The sequence below is a fragment of the Lemur catta genome, chromosome 1, assembly GCF_020740605.2.
Source record: "Lemur catta isolate mLemCat1 chromosome 1, mLemCat1.pri, whole genome shotgun sequence".
Lineage (NCBI taxonomy): Eukaryota > Metazoa > Chordata > Mammalia > Primates > Lemuridae > Lemur > Lemur catta.
The window spans coordinates 83,309,594-83,331,223 of record NC_059128.1 but is presented as its reverse complement, the minus strand read 5'-3'; the positions used below and the strand labels follow the sequence as shown (position 1 = coordinate 83,331,223).

At 36.6% G+C, this 21,630-nt stretch overlaps 1 protein-coding gene across 2 annotated transcripts in view; it reads left to right on the top strand.

Annotated features, from left to right (window-relative positions):
• Positions 1-19,702, top strand: part of SPPL2A (signal peptide peptidase like 2A) — a 40,566-nt gene extending 20,864 nt beyond the window's left edge. The window contains exons 10-17 of one of the 2 annotated variants that reach the window (XM_045529184.1): positions 588-669; positions 1,497-1,571; positions 5,497-5,553; positions 5,749-5,802; positions 6,245-6,347; positions 8,672-8,749; positions 10,124-10,284; positions 19,106-19,702. In XM_045529184.1, coding sequence (XP_045385140.1) covers positions 588-669; positions 1,497-1,571; positions 5,497-5,553; positions 5,749-5,802; positions 6,245-6,347; positions 8,672-8,749; positions 10,124-10,284; positions 19,106-19,180 — 685 coding nt within the window. In that variant the 3' untranslated portion in view covers positions 19,181-19,702. The remainder of the gene's footprint in view (positions 1-587; positions 670-1,496; positions 1,572-5,496; positions 5,554-5,748; positions 5,803-6,244; positions 6,348-8,671; positions 8,750-10,123; positions 10,285-19,105) is intronic. The other variant, XM_045529177.1, reaches the window with a different exon arrangement.
• Positions 19,703-21,630: the final 1,928 nt, after the last annotated feature.

Below are 21,630 nucleotides of genomic sequence, written 5' to 3'. Positions count from 1 at the left end.
CAACCTCAAACTCCTGGGCTCAAGCGATCCTCCTGCCTCAGCCTCCCAAGTAGCCGAAACCTCAGGCATGTGCCACCATGCCCAGCTAGTTTTTTCTATATATATTTTTAGCTGTCCATATAATTTCTTTCTATTTTTAGTAGAGACAGGGTCTCGCTCTTGCTCAGGCTGGTCCAGGATATATTTTTAAGAGAAAAAAGCAAAGTCCAGAAAATATGTAGAGTATACTACCTTTCATATAAGAAAGAAGAAGATATAAGAAAATATACAGGTGTCTGACCATTTACAGAAACAATAACCAGAAAAAATATATACTTAGGTTTATTTAATGGTTTATTAATAAAATTATTAAAGATTTAATGGCCTAAAATTTGAGAAACAAAGTTCATGCAACTTAGGAAGCTTCAGGTATGGTAATCAATTGATAATTATGCATGTCAGTTTCTGATATAGTAAGTTTTATAGCTCTCATTCCCTTTATGTTCAAGCTGAATAGTCAAATTATAGTAATTGAATGGTATTACTTCTTTTGAAAAGTTTCATCTGAAAATAACTAGATAAAGCAATAAATAATATCTTGATTTTAGGTGGGCTTGGATTTTACAGGATATCTTGGGGATTGCTTTCTGCCTGAATTTAATTAAAACACTGAAGTTACCCAACTTCAAGGTAAAGTAAACTGTCTTTTTTTAAAAATAACTTTATTAAGGTATAATTTACATACAATTAAAAGCATCCATTTTAAGTGTACTGTTGGTTGAAATTTTACAAATGTATAACTTTGTAACCACTATCCCAATGAAGTTATAGAACATTTTTCATCTCTTCAAAAAGTTCTATCATGGCCTTTTGCGACCAGTCCTAACCCCAGGCCTGGGCAACCAATGATTGCTAGGTAAAATATTTTTAATCATTCATATAATATGTCAAGTTTATAAAATCTTTACAAGACTAAATAGTCAGAAAACATTGCTTTGATTCAATGATTTAAAAAAATGAGGTGAAGATAAGGGTTTCTTTGGGCTTTTTTTGTAAAGAGGGGATCTCACTCTGTCACCCAGGCTGGAGTGCTGTGTCCTGATCATGCTCATTGCAGCCTCGAACTTCTGGGCTCAAGTGATCCTCCTGCTTCAGCCTCCTGAGTAGCTGGGACTACAGGCATGTGCTACCATGCCTGGCTAATTTTTCTATTTTTTGTAGAGATGGGGGTTTCACTATATTGCCCTGACTGGTCTCACTCCTGTTCTCTAAGGATCCTCCTGCCTTAGCCTCCCAAAGTGCTGAGATTATAGGCATGAGCCACTATGCCCAGCCAAGATAAGGGTTTTAATGTGTTTTGTAGAATAAAACTATACATAGTAATAACTATAAAGTATCTTTCTAAAAAATAGTATTCAAATATATATTCACATGTTTATTTGTATTTATAAAATAATTTAATCTCTTAATTTAGATATGGGAAGATTGACCTTTAAATTTGTTTCTTTCTTCAACAGTCATGTGTGATACTTCTAGGCCTTCTCCTCCTGTATGATGTATTTTTTGTCTTCATAACACCATTCATCACAAAGGTATGACCATATTTTTGAAATTCATTAAGAAACATGCTAAAGATGATGCTTTTAGGTTATTAATTTCAAGGTGATTGAAATTGGTTTTTTAATACAGGGTATTTTCAAGCCTTTAATCCATTTTTGTTAAATGAAAAATATCTCTTGACTGATGTAAATATAAAAATGTCTGTAATTTTTCTTCCCTTTTTAAAGTGATTTTTTTTTATTTTTCTTATTAATTTTTTTTTTTTTTTTTTGGAGACAGAGTCTTGCTCTGTTGCCCGGCCTAGAGTGCCGTGGTGTCAGCCTAGCTCACAGCAACCTCAAACTCCTGGGCTTAAGCGATCCTACTGCCTCAGCCTCCCGAGTAGCTGGGACTACAGGCATGCGCCACCATGCCCAGCTAATTTTTTCTATATATATTTGTAGTTAGCCAGATAATTTCTTTCTATTTTAGTAGAGACGGGGTCTTGCTCTTGCTCAGGCTGATCTTGAACTCCTGACCTCAGGTGATCCACCCGCCTCGGCCTCCCAGAGTGCTAGGATTACAGGCGTGAGCCACCGCGCCTGGCCTTGATTTCTCTTATTAATGTTTACTGTAGACAGAAAAGAAAAAAAGCATCATTGCTGCTTTCATTTCCAAAACCCTAGCTTGAGACTAAGAAAGAGGAGCACATTGGATGTCTGAAGGCCTGGAGTCAAGCTCTGTAACCTTGCAACCCTGGACTATTTACTGAACTCTTTCTGCTTCGGTTTCTTAATCCATTGTGTAAGAGTATTACTAGCTTTTCATCCTCTCACCCCCAACAGTAGAGTTCTTTTGTTTGCAACTGACAGAACCCAACCTAAGCCTTCTGTACTAAAAAGGTCCCATATAGGCCGGACGCGGTGACTCATGCCTGTAATCCTAGCACTCTGGGAGGCCGAGGCAGGCGGATCGTTTGAGCTCAGGAGTTCGAGACCAACCTGAGCAAGAGTGAGACCCCGTCCCTACTAAAAACAGAAAGAAATTATATGGACAGCTAAAAAAAAAATATATATATATAGAAAAATTAGCCGGGCATGGTAGCGGATGCCTGTAGTCCCAGCTACTCGGGAGGCTGAGGCCGGAGGATTGCTTGAGCCCAGGAGTTTGAGGTTGCTGTGAGCTAGGCTGACACCACGGCACTCTAGCCAGGGTGACAGAGTGAGACTCTGTCACAAAAAAAAAAAAAAAGGTCCCACGTATCCAGGCTGCATGTAGAGGTCCGGGTAGGGCTATCCTCAGGAGAAACTTGACCCAGGGCCACATACTTGCCCTTTTTGCTTCTGTCCATTTGTTTATTCTCTCAGACTGGGTTTTTCCATGAGGTCAGAATCATACCATGTAGCAGCTCCTAGGTCTTATATTCCCAGCTCTGTCACTAGCTCCTTAATAAAATGAGGAGGGGTATTGGGTGAGTATGGTAGTCCATTATTTGCCCAATTTTTTCTACCTTGACCCTTTTCTTCTATCATGAATATATTATTAATTATGGCTTAATTCTCCCACTTTCCTCTACTTTGAGTCTTGCTCTGTAACTTATATCATCCCTTTATCTTTTTTTCTTTTTCTTTTTTCTTCCCCCTGCCAAACCACCCCCCTTCATCCCTTTATCTTTTGTCACTCTCATATACTTAGTATTTGATATTCCCTACTTTTCTTCCAATTCATTCTTTTATCCATTCTTTGAACTCTACCACCTAGGAAATGACTGTAAAAATCCACTTCTGATATTTGCTGTAATGGCATAAGGACAAACATATGCCCTATTGGGGAGCTACAATTGCAACTAGGTAACAAATGTAGTTAACTGCCTCAAATTACAACTGCCCAGACTGTTTTAGTAGCACCTTTCCATGCGTTAATGATGAGCCATTTGACTCATTGACTTAATTGAATAATAGTAACCTAAAAAAGCATAGAATTTGTATTATGGGCTATAACTAAAATTGTTAATTTATTAAAGCATTTTTTAGTTCTTTCCAAAGCTATCCCAGCTTGTATCCATTTACTTAGTTCAAAAATATGTTTTTGTAGGGTACCCCATCAGTGAAAGTGTTCTCTCTACGAAGCCTTTCCTATGAATCAGCAGATAATATATATATAGCATATGACATATATGACACAGTAGATGTAGCTTTAAACTGTAACTAAACTCTTTTTAAAAATAATTTTTCCATTCTAAGATTAGTATTACTTTATGAATACCAAACATGTCTGCCAGCAGATGATTTCCATTCCCTACACATGAAATGTTTCAGAATTTTAAAGTTAACAGATAATAATAAAGGTGGTTTTTAGCATCCTTTCTTTCTTATGTGCTTAGGAAACTCTTCATCTTCTGTTTTCTATCTTAGTTCGTACTGAGTAGGAATGTGATTTCTAATAATCTGATACGGTGGAAAAAGCTGACATTCTCTTTGGAGTTCACTATTGCAGATTTACTTTAATACCTTCTTCTCACTCTGATTTGTTTGTTTTTATTAAGTCTATAGACCTTACTTTAGTAGGTAACTTAAAATGAAAATCAGATATTGCTGATTTTCATGGTTTGTTTTCTCTATAAATTTGAAGGATTAAATATTGGAATCCTAAACATGTTTTTAACCCAGGGATTAGTGGACTTCTAGTGAGTTGGCAGGGCAGGCAGGTCGCCATAGGAGTACAGCAGTAAGAACTTGTCTTACTCATTTTTTTCATTCACCATTGTACTCAGATTGTATCTTGTAGATAGTAGTTACTCAGATATCTGAATTTATGACAGGATGTCAATGATGATCTTAGTTAAATGTTTTAAATGATAATTAGAAAAAGAACCAAAATGAACTCTTTATCTGGAAATTTGATCACAACCTGGAAATTTGCTTTAAGGAACTGTATTTAATATTAGTTTATTTTCCTAAACTCCTGTGACTTAATCCTTTTGTAAACCAAAGCTTAACATGAGGAAAAGATATCTGTAGCTAGGGATTTTATCCTTTCTACTGTGCTCAGGTGAGGTCCTTTTAAAAACACTCAAGTGATTTCTCCTGTGTACTCCACCCACATGGAAAATATTTTAGTCAGCTTTTCCTAAAATGTGACGTTTATTTATCTTCTCCCCTCCTGTTTTGGTTATGTATTTATCATAGTGTGAAACATAAAGTGGGTGTCTTATGCAATCTTAGTTTGATATCTTGAAACGTTCTCCTTCTCCACAACAGACTTGGCTATCAGGAAAAAACTTTTTCATGAACTTCTCACATAGCCTATATAAAAAGACTTCAGCCAGACACAAGGCAGGGAAATTTAGCTAAAGTTAATGTTTTGATTGGAACATGGAAAGCAGGCTGGGCTGAAATTGGATGGGAATCAGGCTAGAGAAGCTTCTCAGGTTCTATAGGGTTGGGTTTTTTCAAGTTTGGTTTTATTGTTTTGTTATTATGGTGAGTAGCCAGAAGTCAAATGTACATTTTTTCAAATTAAGTTACCAATATTTGTTACAAAGCTAAATATAAAAGATTTTAGTATGTCCTTCATTGATATTGCTAAAAATGACTAAGGGCCATAGTACGTGACATAATATAACTTAAAGTGCTGTACCTAAAATTTATAACCCCTTACAAATGTTAGATATGAATATGTTAGTATGTATCAGAGCTCAGGGTTCACTTGAATAATCTGTGTATGGTGCATTTGTCAGTTTCTGATAATTGTTGAGCTCTGATAAAGTGGAGTAGTATGCTAGGTGAATTTTTGTTTTAAAAGACTTCAATTTTTGCTATCTACAAAGACTATTTTAGGAAAAAAGCCATCTGTAGCCCATTTTCAATCAGTTTACATTAGGCCTTGTACCTTGAGGCTTAAATCATTCTTGAATAGTGGCAGATTGTTCTCTTTAAGTGATTGGACAACTTCTTTTATCTTCCTCCTCAATTTTAGAATGGTGAGAGTATCATGGTTGAACTTGCAGCTGGACCTTTTGGAAACAACGAAAAGGTAGGGATGGCAATTAGATAGAAATGGCTGCCCAGTGTATGTATGTGTTTCCAGTTAATCATGTTGTCTTCCTGTGTAATTCATTGGTCACGTAGTGCATGTTAAGGTATTGTAAAACTTATTTCTCACAAAATATAGCCCTTTTCTTAGTTATTCTAAATTATTAAATACCTATTGACTTGGGTTTCATCCTAGAATGATGGAAACTTGGTGGAAGCCACTGCTCAACCCTCAGCTCCCCATGAGAAAGTAAGGATTGTATTTCAGATATGTTCATTGGACTTTAAATCATATCCTCTGAGACAAGATTCTTCTTTGGGGAAAAATCCAGATTGCCAAAAAAAAAAAAAAAAAAAATCTGTTTCAAGGTCTGAGTCCTATTCTTGGTAAAAAAGAGAAAAAAAAAAGGTTAAATGTGGGGATAGTGGATTAATACTGTTAATCCTACATGTGTGTTGGGTTTCATTTTTTCAAAACTACGTATCTTTTTCTTTCAAGCTTTCTACACATTCAGAGTATATGCGCCTAGTTTGTGTTCTCTAATTTCAAGTTCTTTTAAAATGTCAATTTTAAAATGTTAAAACAATTAATATCAGTCATTCCCTTTCTAAAAGATATGGGTAAAAAATTGCTAAGAGGTTTATTGGCAGCTTTCTTTTTTTTCTTTTTCTTTTTTTTTTTTTTTTTACAGTTACCAGTAGTCATCAGGGTACCAAAGCTGATCTATTTCTCAGTAATGAGTGTGTGCCTTGTGCCTGTTTCCATATTGGGTTTTGGAGACATTATTGTACCAGGTAAGCAATTATAACAATTTTAGTAAAAAACATACTGATGGTTTTAAATTGTCATATGTCTGCTAAAAGTTTCCTACTCTGTAGTAATTATTCTGGCTGTTGCTGGAGCTGGGATTAGTGATGAAGATAGGGAAAAAACTTATCGAGGGGTAGAAGGTAAAGCCCAAATGGTAACAGCCAAGATATTGTAGTATCTCTCATGGCTCAAAGACTGTCTTAGAGGAAGCAGCTAGGATCAGTTTAACCTTTTTCCCCGAGAAAAGTATATTTTGTGACTCTCTTTAGAAGTTGAATATAATAATGCCAAACATATGGTTTCTATTATTTTTATTGTAAAATAATAGTTATGTTTTAGGAAAAGTGATTTAGGAATACTAGGCTATGTCATGATCAAGAGGAGAGACATAATAGAACACCAGCTCTTAGGGCTTCATAATACAAAAATACTCAGTGTATGGTGGAATCAATCACCTTCTCGTAGCATGTCTTCTCTGACAGTTATCGCAGTTCTGTCATATTTTCCTCACTGGGCTGCCTGTAGAATAAATGTCATCTGAGCCCAGTAGTAATATCGTTTAGAAGTAATTAATAATATTTCTCTATCAGCTGAGTTTTTCTTTCTTCACTTTTCTTACAGTCTCCCTATGTACTAATCGCCTGTGGGTGGGTGAGGAGTGCTGGCTTTTCTGAAAAAGCCCTTCTATTTACATAGTAAAAGCCAGGTAAAGAGAGAAGCTAGCTAGCAGTGTTGTTTTGTGAGTTGGCATGGCAAAGTCCAGTGTACAGCTCTCTTAGTTCAATGAATCTCCATTCACGTAATTGATAAAGTAGAGAAAACATTCTATTGAGTAACCTTACACTTCCTTGAGTATCCTTATACTTATCTCTGATTTTGCCAGTTCCTCACCAAGGGCTATATAGCAGTGGTCCTCAACTTTTTTGACACCAGGGACTGGTTTCATGGAAGACAGTTTTTCTACAGATGTGGGGGGAGGTGGGGGTGGATCGCTGCCTGGACTCCACCTCAGATCATCAGTCGTTGGATTCTCATAGGGAGCATGCGGCCTGGATCCCTCGAATGTGGGGTTTGCGCTCCTGTAAGTCTCTGATGCCGCTGATATGACTGGGGAGGGGCATGGGCAGTAATGCGAGTGATGGGGAGCAGCTGTGGGTACAGGTGGGGCTTCCTGCTGTGTGGCCCGGTTCTTGGTAGGCCACAGAACACTGCCAGTCTGCAGCCTGTGGTTTGGGGACTGCAGCTATACAGGATCTTGTATATAGCACTTAGTGTAGAACTAGTAAAGATAGTATATAAATATTACATTCTTTTTTTTTTTTTTTTTTTGAGACAGAGTCTCGCTTTGTTGCCCGGGCTAGAGTGAGTGCCGTGGCATCAGCCTAGCTTACAGCAACCTCAAACTCCTGGACTCAAGTGATCCTCCTGCCTCAGCCTCCCGAGTAGTGGGACTACAGGCATGCGCCACCATGCCTGGCTAATTCTTTTTTTCTATATATATTTTTAGTTGGCCAGATACTGTCTTTCTATTTTTAGTAGAGATGGGGGTCTCACTCTTGCTCAGGCTGGTCTCGAACTCCTGAGCTCAAACAATCCGCCCATCTCAGCCTCCCAGAGTGCTAGGATTATAGCCATGAGCCACCGCACCCGGCCTTACATTCTTGGAGTAAATGAATGTCAAAGGTCTCAAACAGAAATACTTCCCCCAAGAGCAGAGTTATTGGTAATATATGATATAATCCTAAGATCTAAATTCTAATTTGGGGAGAAAAGAAAGTACTGTTTAAAAAAAAAAAATGTGGAAATATGTTTAAATAGCAAATATACTAAAAATTCAATGAATTTCTCATAAGAGTAATGACACGATTATGGCTTATTGTAACCTCAAATTCCTGGACTCAAGTGATTCTCCTATGTCACCCTCCCAAGTAGCTAGGACTATAGGCATGTGCCACTATGCCTGCCTAATTTTAAAATTTTTTTGTGTAGACACAGGGTCTCACTGTGTTGTCCAGGCTAGTCTTGAACTCTTGTCATAAAATGATCCTCCCATCTTGGCGTCCCAAAGTGCTGGCATTACAGGCATGAGCCACCATGCCTGGGCCTAAAATATGGTCTTAAATTTTTTAAAAAATCAATGTGGAAAACTCTGTCCAGAATTTAAGATACTTTAATGTTCTCATAAGGCAAAAAGGAAAATTATATACAATACAGCATATACTGTCACCATAGTTAACAATTGAATTTGTGTTGTTGTTTGTTGTTTTAAGAAAATAATGTGGAGGTTTTTTTTGTTTTTTTTTTTCAGGCCTGTTGGTTGCATATTGTAGAAGATTTGATGTTCAGACTGGTTCTTCTTCTATATACTATATTTCCTCCACAATTGGTAAATTTTGTTTTTTCTTTTTATTATGTTGAGTTGTATCATCTGGAGGAAAAGACAGAGGTCGAAAATGAAGGAGTCCAGGATTCTGATTCTTTGCTATTAATCAATAAGTTCGTCCATCAAAAGGGATAATTATACTTTACTATTTATATCATAAAGTTTTAGAGATTTAAAAAGGAAATTGGATGTAAAGGAAAAAAATTAGATTGTATATATAAATGTTAGAACACCTGGCACATAAGGAAGCAATAAATTGCATATTACTAGATTTTTTAAAATAGTATGTTGTTAATTATGTATTTATTTAGATGAATTTAGGGTACAAATAACATCTCATCTGGGATAGCAGAGGTAGTCATCACTTATCCCTCTATTTCTATTATTGCGAACAGAGTGAACAGTAAATAAACCAAAAAATACCCTGATACATCTGAACATATCAAATAGATATCTCAAAGTCCATATACCAAAGCTCTTTATACTTAGATAAATGTCCTGTACCAGAGCCGTTTAGATACTGTTCTAGCAAGATTTTCAAGTCCATGGTGGAATTAAATCCAGTAAATTAAAAGTATATATTAGTAGAAGAGAAGGGTGTTGCTAGAAATAACTACCTTGACAGCAGGAAAATAGCTAAGTGAGGGAGAAGATGAAGGGGAGAAAAAACTATAAAGAAAAAAGAAAAGTAGTTGGAGGCCACTAAATATGGTACTTTCTAAGGTAATTAATGTATTAGAGTCTATACCAGTCAGTGTGATTTAATGAAAGAACACTCAGTGAAAAGACAGCTTATAGGAGTATTCATTCATTCTGCTGTGTAAATTTGGGCAACTCACTTAAACTCCCTGGTCCTCCATTGCCTCATCTTTAAAATGAGGAACTAGATTAAATTATCTGTAAAGTTCCAATATTCTGAGATTCTATGTACATAATGAAACCCTGAGTCATTAAGAAAAGTTCAAATGATGTTTGGTGTGAGCTTATTAAAGAAGGTTATGAAGTATATAATAAATATTAGGAAGATTTTTCAAAACAACCTTTAGTACCTATGGGTACACATTTAGTTATCTAAAATGTGGAACCACTCAGCGTCCTTAACAATGACAGATAATTGAGACTTTCTTGAATTACTATCTTTATCAATGATTAATGGTTAGGTTAGTAATAATTGAAATACTAACCGGTTTCCAAATTTTTCAAAACCTCTGTAGAATATCTCTCCATATTACTGTCTAAGAGAATAATGAAATTATGATAAGAAATCATAGTACAAAAATGTCCTCAGAAATATTAGAAAACCAATACTTCAATGAGGGATGAAAAACCCACTTTTGATAACATACAGAAATGACTGATAACTTGGTATTCTTGCAGCCTATGCTGTTGGCATGATACTTACATTTGTTGTTCTGGTGCTGATGAAAAAGGGGCAACCTGCTCTCCTCTATTTAGTACCTTGCACACTTATTACTGCCTCAATTGTTGCTTGGAGACGTAAGGAAATGAAAAAGTTCTGGAAAGGTAACAGCTATCAGGTATGTGCTTCTATTTTGGTTACCAAGTTATGACATAATTCACTGACAGAGTTTGAATGGGAGTAGCCTATATATATGTATCAAAGCTTTTATGTACCAAAAAGTTACCTTGGCTGTGTCAGAATGTTCTAAGTTTTTCCATTGTAGTTGGCCCTCTATATCCAAGGGTTCCACATATGCAGATTAAACCAACCATGAATCAAAAATACTTGAGAAAAATTAAAAAAGCAATATAACAACAAAAAATAATACAAATATTTTGTAAAATACGTTATTTACATAGCATTTACATTGTATCAGGTATCATAAGTAATCTAGAGATGATTAAAAATATATGGGAGGATGTACGTAGGTTATATGTAAACGCAGTGCCGTCTTATATATAAGGGACTTGAGCATCCTTGGATTTTGGTGTCCGTGGGGGCCCTGGACCTAATAATACACTGTGGATACCGAGGGATGACTATACTACTCCTTACTCACTGTCCACCTGTTGCATCATCAGTTCTCACCTCCACTGCAAGCTGATACCAAAAGCCTTGCTACTCAAGACAATACTACCAAAAAGCAGTGGGAGAGCATCAGGGAAACAAAATAATATTTCAACATGCATCTCCAAAAGCTAGACTTCATGAAAGAAGAAACTGTTTAAAATAACATAGTTATTTTGAGACTGACATCAGCTACTTATAGTAAGAGTCCTGATGTTTTGCAAATAAAAAGTATACTCTTTCCAGCATCTAAATAGGCCTAACTAAACTGGACAGGGCACTCACTTCAGATTTAAATGGATCAAGGTGGACCTTTCTTTAAAATTCCTAGAACAAAGAATCTCTTGATAACAGAATCTTATTGTGTTGGTTTCTTCATTAAAGTTAAACTCCTTTCTTTTTTTCATAAATGTTCTTGGTATTCCAGTAAAGTCTGTTTACATTGAAATAAAGGAGGATTGAGCAACCCTAGCCTATTGAGGTCAGGGCCATGGCATTGACCCTAAAAAAAGTGAAAGCACTTTGTGAGACAGTTAGCCTCTGCTTTGCCCTATTCCAACAAACTGCCCTCCTCCATCCACCCACATGCATGTGTGTCAATGATCACATGAACAAAAAGAGAGACACTTTGGGTTGGGTGGCTGCAATTCTGATAGTAGATAAACAGTTCAAAGTTCATGTCCATCTCGTGGTTGGTCTGTAGTGTCATTTGTAGTATTATTTAACAAGAGATGGTTAATACATTAAGTGTCAGGCTACTATAATTAGAAAAAGTACTAGTTTAGAATTCTTTTGGGGAAGTCTTGTAATTTCTTTGAGATTTAGTTAGTACTTGTCTTGCCTACCTTACAAAGCTGTTGTCTCAACTTATACTAATGTACATAGAATTTGAGGTCTTTGACTAAATTGGTAAGATAGCTTTTAACTTTTCCACGAAGATGACACCCACATAGATTTATATATTTATTTGTTTGTTTATTTTTTAAATAGATGGGGTCTTGCTCTTGCTCAGGCTGGTCTTGAACTCGTGACCTCAAGCAATCCTCCTGCCTCGGCCTCTCAGAGTGCTAAGATTACAGGCATGAGACACCACACCCGCCAGATTTTTTTATTTTTATAGATTTTTTAAAATAAAAGCTTGTCCTATAGTATACATACTCTACTACTAATCTTTGAAAGTCACATCTCAAAAATTGCTTTTCTTCTTTTTTTCATAGTTTTATATTGCTTCATTTAACAAATGTTTATTGAGCAGTTCTATGAGCTGGGTACTATTTTAGGTATTGGTGATACAAGATGATCAAGTTAGAAACAGTCCTATCCTCATGACCTCTTGAAAGTTACAGTCTAGTGGGGAATGCAGATAGAGTCACTAACTATTAAAGTGTGATAAATGTATTAGTTGTAGGTGCCATGAAAGCTAGAAATGGGACATCCAGTGCTTATGGTTTCTGGACAGGGTCATAGGTGATTTGGGGAAGGCTTCCTAAAGAACGTTAAATTTATGTTGAGACTTTAAGACTGAGCTATGTGTTCAATGTTTAAGGAACCATGTCTTTAAAGGCTCAGAGGGAAAAGAGCATAGCACGTCCTAGGAACTGAATGAAGTTTAGGATGACTATAATATTGAATAAGGGTAGGGGAGTTGCAGGAAATGAAACTGTTGCAGGAAAGAAGCAAGGGTAAGAGCCTTGTAGGGTCTTTTTTTTGTTTTTGTTTTTGTTTTTTTGAGACAGTCTCACTCTGTTGCCCATACTAGAGTGCCGTGGCGTGAGCCTAGCTCACAGCAGCCTCAAACTCCTGGGCTCAAGCAATCCTTCTACATCAGCCTCCCAAGTAGCTGGGACTATAGGACTGTGCCACCATGCCCAGCTAATTTTTTCTATATATTTTTTAGTTGTCCAGCTCATTTTCTTTCTATTTTTAGTAGAGATGGAGTCTCGCTCTTGCTCAGGCTGGTCTCGAACTCCTGAGCTCACATGATCCACCCACCTCGGCCTCCCAGAGAGCTAGGATTACAGGTGTGAGCCACTGCACCTGGCCCCCTTGTAGGGTCTTGTAAGCCACACTAAACAGTTTGGATTCTATCCTAAGAGCACTGAGGCTCATTTAAGGGTTTTTTTTTTTTTAATCTAGAAAATGGATTAAAGAAGGGAGCAAAACTGGGGGCACTTATTGTGATGAGATACACTAGAAGCCTAAATTAGTAAGGTAATGAGATAGAAGTGGACAAAGTCAAGAGAACTTTAGAGGCATAATTAATTTTTTTCTTTCTTTCTTTTTTTTTTTTTTTTGGAGACAGAGTCTTGCTCTGTCTCCCAGGCTGGAGTGCAGCAGCACAATCATAGTTCACTGCAGCCTTGAAGTCCTGGTGGATGGATGGTTTGAGGTCTGGAGTTCGAGACCAGCCTGAGCAAGAGGGAGACCCCGTCTCTACTAAAAATAGAAATAAAATGAGCTGGACAACTAAAAAATATATAGAAAAAATTAGCCGGGCATGGTGGCACAGGCCTGTAGTCCCAGCTACTTGGGAGGCTGATGCAGAAGGATTGCTGCAGCCTTGACCTCCTGAGCTCAAGCGATCCTCTTGCCTCATTCTTCTAAGTAGCTAGGACTGTAGGCATGTGCCACCACACCCAGCCAATTTTTTTTTTTTTTTTTAGAGAGACAGGGTCTCGCTATGTTGCTCAGGCTGGTCTCAAACTGCTAACCTCAAGCAATCCTCCGACCTTGACCTCCCAAAGTGCTGGGATTGCAGGTGTGAGCCACCGTGCCCAGCCTCAGAGGCATAATTAATGGGATCTGATGATGGATCCAGTAAGGGGAGAGGAAAAGGAAATAGAGTTCTGGGGCTTTTGGCTTGGGAAACTGAGTGGGTGGATGGTGACACTGTTCGCTGAGATAAATGAAGGGCAATAGGGTTGAGGAAGAAGATGATGAATTCAATGTTGGGCATGTTAAATGATGGAAATGAATTCAATGTTGGGCATTTCAAAGTACCTATAGGACCACCAGGAAAAGAGAAACAATAGGCAGTTGAATAAGTGGGTCTGATGTGCAAGAGATAGACCTGGCTAGAGATAGAGATAAAAATTTGGGAGTGTCATTGGCATACTAGGTGAAGGTAATGAGAATGTAGTGGAGAGGACCCTTAAGGAGCAGCTACTTTGAACCATTTGTGTATAGCTTCCAGATCTTTTTATGCTAATTTACCCTGGAAATAGTTAAATATTTAGAGTTGTTGTATATGTAAATATATTAACGTTGCATTTCTTTGGAAATATTCTGCAACTCATTTTTCTCTGGTTTATTCTAATACCTTTTCTCCTTTCTCTCTCTCTGATGGTTATTGAGAGATAGAGAGGATGGTAGTTAAGGAATTCAACCAAGGGGTACGTTTATATTCTCTATGAACAAATTCTGTGCCCTGGATCATCCCAGTCTCATTCTCAAAAATCATCGTGATTCTGCTTCATAACAAAATCATAAAGGAAAAGATCACTGCAGCTGGACACAAAGTAGTAATAGCCCCAGAAGGGCAGACTTCAGGGCCTTTGCTATATGACATTGTAGCTAAGTAAGGCAATTGATTGATTGTAGGAAAATCCATTAAAAAGTGTCTGAAGATGTAGGCTAACTTCGGTTATAAACTTCCCACTTTTACAGTGTGGTATCTTAATTTTATTAGCCAAGGGCATTCAGAATACAAAATAACACATAGTAGTAAAGAACATGGAGTCTGGTGCCAGACGGCCTAAATTTGAATTCTTATTTTGTTAATTATTAGCTATGTGACCTTGGGCAAGTTACTTGGCTTCTTGCTGCCACAGTTTCCTCCATTGTAGAATGGGGTAACAGTCAACCTACTTCAGAGGGTTGTAGTAACAAATATGTTAATACATGCAGACTGCTTAGAATAGTGTGGTATCATAAGCCCTGTAACTGCGTTTGCTATCATTATGTGTAGGACTTAGGATTTTTTGTTTCAGTTTATTTGTTGATTTGGTTGTTACTTTTAAATTTATTAACTAGATTTTCGTTTTCCTGGTTTGGATAATTGAAACTTTGGGTTTTTGTTAAATCTGGTTCCTTTAACTTACTTGTAAAAGAACAAATTCAAAGCCATCACAATCCTCAGAAAAAATTCTATTTAGACTCCATGATTTTTCCCATTGTGCACTAAATTTTTAAATATAAAGAATGGACATTTGCTGAAATTTTAGGCAAGTTAATTGCAGAATATTAAAAATTGCTGCCAGGAGAGTATTTTTCAGAAATTTAGCATTTTTGGAAGTTATATAATATAATGCCTTTCCCAAATTATTTCCCTGTTTATCTGAAAAAGAAAATCTCCCATTGCTTATGTCCAGCCTCTAAAGTCAAAATTAGTTTAGCTTGAATGTCATCATTTGTGGAAGAGAGTATATTATTGGATTTAACATCAGTTCTGGCAGATTACTTAATCTCTGAAGCCTCTGCCTCCTCATCCATAAGATGAGATTGAGTCTATAGGCAGGTAGGGGAATAAGTAATCTGTAGTTTTGAGTTAGCCCAAAGTTTAGTGAGACAGGTAGATGTTGAAATCAGGTAAGGCCTAGGCAGAGACTTGAAAAATAGAAGAAAGTAGAGTGAGGAGCCTCAAAAGCCTGGTAAGAGAGAGGTAGACTTGGTATGAGCCCTGTATGGGGTAGGCCTGAGGGTCAGCCCTGGTTCTTCTCTTAGGCTAACAGTGTAATAATCCTTTTCCCCTCTCCCTGCAACATTTATCACCTCCAAAGCTTTGTCAGTCTCTATTTGCAGAATATCCCTTATTTACCTCCCAAATCAATCTACTTTCTCCAAAAAGACCTCCAAGAAATTAGAAGAAATTAGGTCTTCCTGTTGAAATTAGGTTCACCTTTCCCTGTATTTTTTTAGACTGTACTTTAAATGCTTAACATCTGCCCTGCAGTGTAGGTATTTATGTATGCTTCTCTCTCAAAGTTATTAGCTCCTAGGCATTAGGAACCCACAGTGCTTATACCAGTATTTTTATACCATAAATTCTCAATGTTATTGAAATTTTTCATGCAATGTAACTATAATGTTCAATCCTTAATCCACGGACATTTAGTCACTTTTGTGTTTCAGCAGCCCTCATAAAATTACTAGAATTGTCACATGCTATTTGTAAAAGTAAGGCACTTCTGAAGCATCAAACTAGACTTCTGTCTCTATAATCTTTCAATAGTCTTTTTTTTTAAGGTGTCGAAAGTTTTTGCTACTGTTTTGAAATAACCAAATATAAAACAAGTAATATAAAACAAAGTTTGAATCTAAGGTAATGGCAAATTTGTTTATGCTGTTAATCATTTGGTTCATTCTAATGCCTGATACTAGAGTTGAATGTAAGAATAGCGGTGATAGAAACAGGACTTTCCCATTGGAGACTTTTTAATGTCATCGATATCTCAGTCTTTTTATTCTGTGTTCCATGGACAAATTATACCTCATTTGTTTTTGTAACTTGGAGACTTCATTGAAATACTTTAGTATCTTACTTGGAGTCTTTCAGGCCGTTATGTGAATTTCTATCATCAAAAGAAGTAATATTTCTATAGGATTTTACTAAATTAATACTAATTTGGAAATCTTAATTATGAATTCTTTTCTATAGCCCAAAGGTAGTTGTACTATATTTCCTGTGAACTTTTTTTTTTCAAGAAATACAATATTTAGTTCTATTTATTTGATTTTACTTGAAGTCTTAGTTCTAACTATTGTAGTGTAGATAAATAAAGATATTTTTCTCTAGAGCAAAAAATCAAACAGTCATAATTACTTTGACAGAACAGTGAAGAGAAATCATAGTCTTAGGAGATACTGTTTTTAATACTAAACCAGTAGAGTTAGATTTATGTAGCAACCTCCAATGGGCTATTTTACTTTGGGTGGGTAGTAAGTTTTCAGTTTGTTGATACCCAGTAAACAGTGAGTTGTCTCTGTTAAATGTCACTAATACTTCTAATTATTTTTAGAAGTCACAAGCTGTAACTGACAAGTCAGTATACAGAGATAACTTAGAACAACTCTGCTGTAGTATCAACAACTCTCCAGTTACTCTGCATTAATGAGTGGGTATTGTTTTTATTAGACTGTTTCTGGAGATTGGTTCAAGTATAAATAAGTAGAGCTGTCAGAAAATGCCAGCTTAGCTGACCCAATTCCAGAGGACATCTTTCCAAACCGAGCTTCCCTATTTACAAATATTATGAAAATTTATACCAATTTTGCCAATTAATTTTATTATTTATATTAATTTGCTGTGTTTTTAAAAACTTCAAGTTTGCTCTTTATGTTTCTATATCATTTTTTTTGAAAAGTCAATAAATAGGGAGTAGAGATGCTTATTTCTCAATAAATTGACTCTGAAAGTGTTTTTTTTAATTAATATATTTCTGTATTTAGAGATTAGATTATAGTGCCAATGAGGTACCTGGGGATTAGGAAAGAAGAGGCATGTTATAATTTAGGGTGTGTGGGCTATTATTTCATCAGGTTACAGTTGCCAGAGTAAGCAGTCTTTGGGAAGAAAGAGGGTTTCCCCACCGTCCATTTTGCTGAGGCTGCTTCTCTTCCCACAGCCCTGGCCTCTCACACCCTGCTTCTAAATTGCTAGAAGAAAGGAAATCTAAATATATCTTAGATGCATCTTCTTTCCCTCCCTCATTTAAATTGTTAGTAACATTAACTGTTCAACAGCTTCACCTTATGTTTCATGTAGTAAAGTGCTTAATAAATGATACCTGTCTTGATTTGGCTTTTATTTTTTCCCCTAGAAGGCCTATGAACATGTAGCTACCTTAATCTAAGGGATGTCTTTGGTAAATAGAGGACCTCAAAACTGGCCGGACTTGAGGTGACTTATATAGTATCAGCAGGCTTGGGTCTTATAAGCTGTCTCCATCAGTTGATACAGTTGTCAGCTGAAAGCCTCAGCTCATGTTGTGTTCTTTTTGTCTGACAAGATGCTAGACCCTGTTTGGAAATGATTCCTTCCTCCTCTTCCTCTCCAGAACCACTAACGAGTGGTTCAGAACGAGTTTACAAAAATAGGAACATTTATCTTGCTGATCTTTCCTTCTAATTCTTGACACAGGAGAAGAAAACAAATGTATCACCATACTGAAATTTACTCACTAGTCTAATAGTCTTTGACAATCTTCACAAAGACATTGAGCATTATTTCCTTTTTTTTTTTTTTTTGAGACAGAGTCTCGCTTTGTTGCCCGGGCTAGAGTGCCGTGGCGTCAGCCTAGCTCACAGCAACCTCAAACTCCTGGGCTCAAGCGATCCTCCTGCCTCAGCCTCCCAAGTAGCTGGGACTACAGGCATGCGCCACCATTCCCGGCTAATTTTTTCTATATATATTTTTAGTTGTCCATATAATTTCTTTCTATTTTTAGTATAGACGGGGTCTCGCTCTTGCTCAGGCTGGTCTCGAACTCCTGACCTCGAGCCATCCACCCGCCTCGGCCTCCCAGAGTGCTAGGATTACAGGCGTGAGCCACTGCGCCTGGCCAAGCATTATTTTCTATTTTTAGTTAATTTTATCTGAAGAACAGGTATAAAAACACTGAAAGCATTTAAGCAGTTTCTTCTTCATTCCTAAATATAAAACAATTTTTATGGGAATATGAGCAGAGCTGAAGTGACCATTTAAAAGAAAAGTTTAACTGGTAATCCCTTTAAAATAGTCTGTAGCAAATGTATTCTTGATTTTGTTCTCAGATATCATTTGACTTTTAAGTTCCTTCAAGTTTATTTTTTAGTAGAAATTTTTGTTATAATGTTCCCAAAATTTCATGTATCATCCTTAAAGTATCTTAAGGTCGGTTCGAGGTGTCAATAACATTATACTGTCTCAGAGCCAGCAGGTATTCTCACAGTGACTCCTGGGGTCATTTTTAGGTTTTCTACTTCTACGAGTGGACACTGCCTGGAATAGTGTCCTGGGGTAAGTGTCAGGAATATCTTCCTTTTGTGGTGGAATTCTCACTGCCAAGGAGGGGAATATTCATATTGGGAAATAGAGATGATGCAAGATCCAGAGAAAGCAGTTATGACGTTGGCCCTGAGTCACATGATTAGGCTTCCCGAAGGCACAGTGTCACCCTGACCATCTCCTTAGGAGTGTGGATATTGAACCAGAACAGTGCTCCAGTAGGAATGCTCAGTTCCGTGGAATAATCTGTGTCTTTTCTAAAAACTGGGAATCCTTTGGCTAAATTAATGAATACTGGGGGCAAGTTGAAAAATTGCGTTTCCTAACATCTTTTATTTATGCCTAGATGATGGACCAGCTGGACTATGCAACAAATGAAGAAAACCCTGTGATTGCTGGTGAACAGATTGTCCAGCAATAATAGTATATGGACCTGCAATCATGAGTCATTGATTTTCTACAAATAGAGTGTGACTTTTAAAATCAACTTTTGAATTGACAGTCTGAAAGAATCTTCAATGACATGCTTGAAAACATATATTTTTATGAGCTGGTACTGACAATTACATCATAAATAATTAAAATGCGTTTGCTTTTAATCGTGTTAAAGTTGTGCCTTCACATTAAATAAAAGCATATGGTCTGTGTAATTAATTACTAAGATATATTATATACAGTATATTTTTCAAAAAAATGCTTTGACCCACCCTTGTACTTTTTCTTACTGAAATGTTTCTTTCAGCTCTGCCAGATAAAAGTATTAGTGTCAAAGAGAGTTTCTGAACAGATTTTACTGTTAAAGAATCATGCAAATTTTATCTGCTCTGTAGAAATAATTGTTTAGGATTGTGCAAGAAGGCAGTTCAACAGTAAAAATTTAGACATTAAATCTCTGCAGAGTTAGAAATATATAATTTTGGAATAAATATAAATGCATATTTTATAGCATAAGTTTTTTTTTTAAAAAACCAATCCTTTTTTAAACTTGAGGTTTAAAACTGCATATGTATTATATTAGAATATTTTTCCAGGTATAGAGAAGCATAATATATACAACTAGTCACTAAAAGGTCACAAAAACTGAAATGCAGTTTTCAGTGGTCTGCTGTTTCCTTGAAGATGTATTATAGCTTAAATTCTACACTAACATTCAGTTTCACTTTGGTATTTCTGATCCTTGAAATTTGGTTCAGTTGATGTTAAGGTTTGATCTTCTTTGAAAGTTATTTTTCTTAAGAAATTATATACCAGTACATATGTCTTATTGTTTGAGTGCAACGTACATAACTATCCCCACGAATACCTTTTTTTTCCTGACTCCCATTTCTTTCCCCTTAGGTAACCACTATTAACCTTGGTAGAGGATGGCATTAACGTACAAAGTGTGGGCCGGGCGCGGTGGCTCACGCCTGTAATCCTAGCCCTCTGGGAGGCCGAGGTGGGTGGATCGCTTGAGGTCAGGAGTTCGAGACCAGCCTGAGCGAGACCCCGTCTCTACTAAAAATAGAAATAAATTATCTGGACGACTAAAAATCTATATAGAAAAAATTAGCCAGGCATGGTGGCACATACCTGTGGTCCCAGCTACCCAGGAGGCTGAGGCAGGAGGATCGCTTAAGCCCAGGAGTTTGAGGTTGCTGTGAGCTAGGCTCATGCCACAGCCCTCACTCTAGCCCGGGCAACAAAGCGAGACTCTGTCTCAAAAAAAAAAAAAAAAAGTACAAAGTGTGGATCAGAGGAAAGAATTGGAGACAAAAGTCAAGAGACTGGATGTTAGTCTCAGTTTAATTACAATATAAGAAAGAGTTTCAGTAATTTGCCTCAGCTCAAGACACTTGTATCTCAGTCTTCTCATCTACAAGATGCGTAGGTTAGATCAGTTAATCACTCTCATACTTTCCAACTTGAAAAACATTTTCTCTCATTCTTTGGTAAATCTCAGATATGGCCTTGAACATTCTCCAGATTGGGTCAAATTATCTTTCCATTTTCTTTCTTTGTTTCTTCTTTCTTTCCTTTCGTCCTTTCTTTCTTTACCTTTCTTTTAAAGACTGCAGGGTCTTGCTATCTTACCCAGGATGGTCTCAAACCCCTAGACTCAAGCTATCCTCCTGCCTCAGCCTCCAATGTAGCTGGGATTACAGGTGTGTTCAAACATGCCCGGCCATTTTGTTTGTTTTCTCTAAGAAATTCCCAAATAACATGTGATTGCAAAGGCAGCAGGATTTTGCATTTCTCTGTAAATAATGTACAAAATATGTGAACAGATCTATTATCTTTCATTCTAAGGCCAGTTCAACTTATTAAAGGATAAGACTAATGCTGTTTCAAATGGATTAGACCTTTGATGTTTGAACAAAATTTAGCATTATGTGTTTTTGTTTTTGTTTTTTGTCACCTTACATGAACTTAAGGTATAGGTGCTTTTTTTAATTGTTAACTTTTGCTGAGTAAATTGTAAATAGAGAAGCTCCGTTGACAGCTTCCTCTTTCTGCTTAATAACAGTTATAGATCCTTTTTTTTTTTTTTTTTTTTTTTTTTTGGTTTCTGGGGTATTTTTAGGACCCATTTCTATTCTTGAAAATAAGTCCATTTGTTTAAGGCAATGACTTAACTGACAAGTAAGGGTTAATCTTAATTTTGCACAATTATATCAAGTTTGAATTTTTTCCAAGGAATCTAATTTATTTGGCAGACTCTGTTAGAGAGAAGAACAGATTAAGTGCCATTTTAAAACTCCAACTATGTTTTCATTTGTAAAATTAATAAAATGTTTGCCAAAATACAGCTTTTTAAGTAAAATTATCTGCACTCTCATCCCAGCTTTATGATATTCAAAAGCCTCAATCACATTTTATAAAGAATATTAA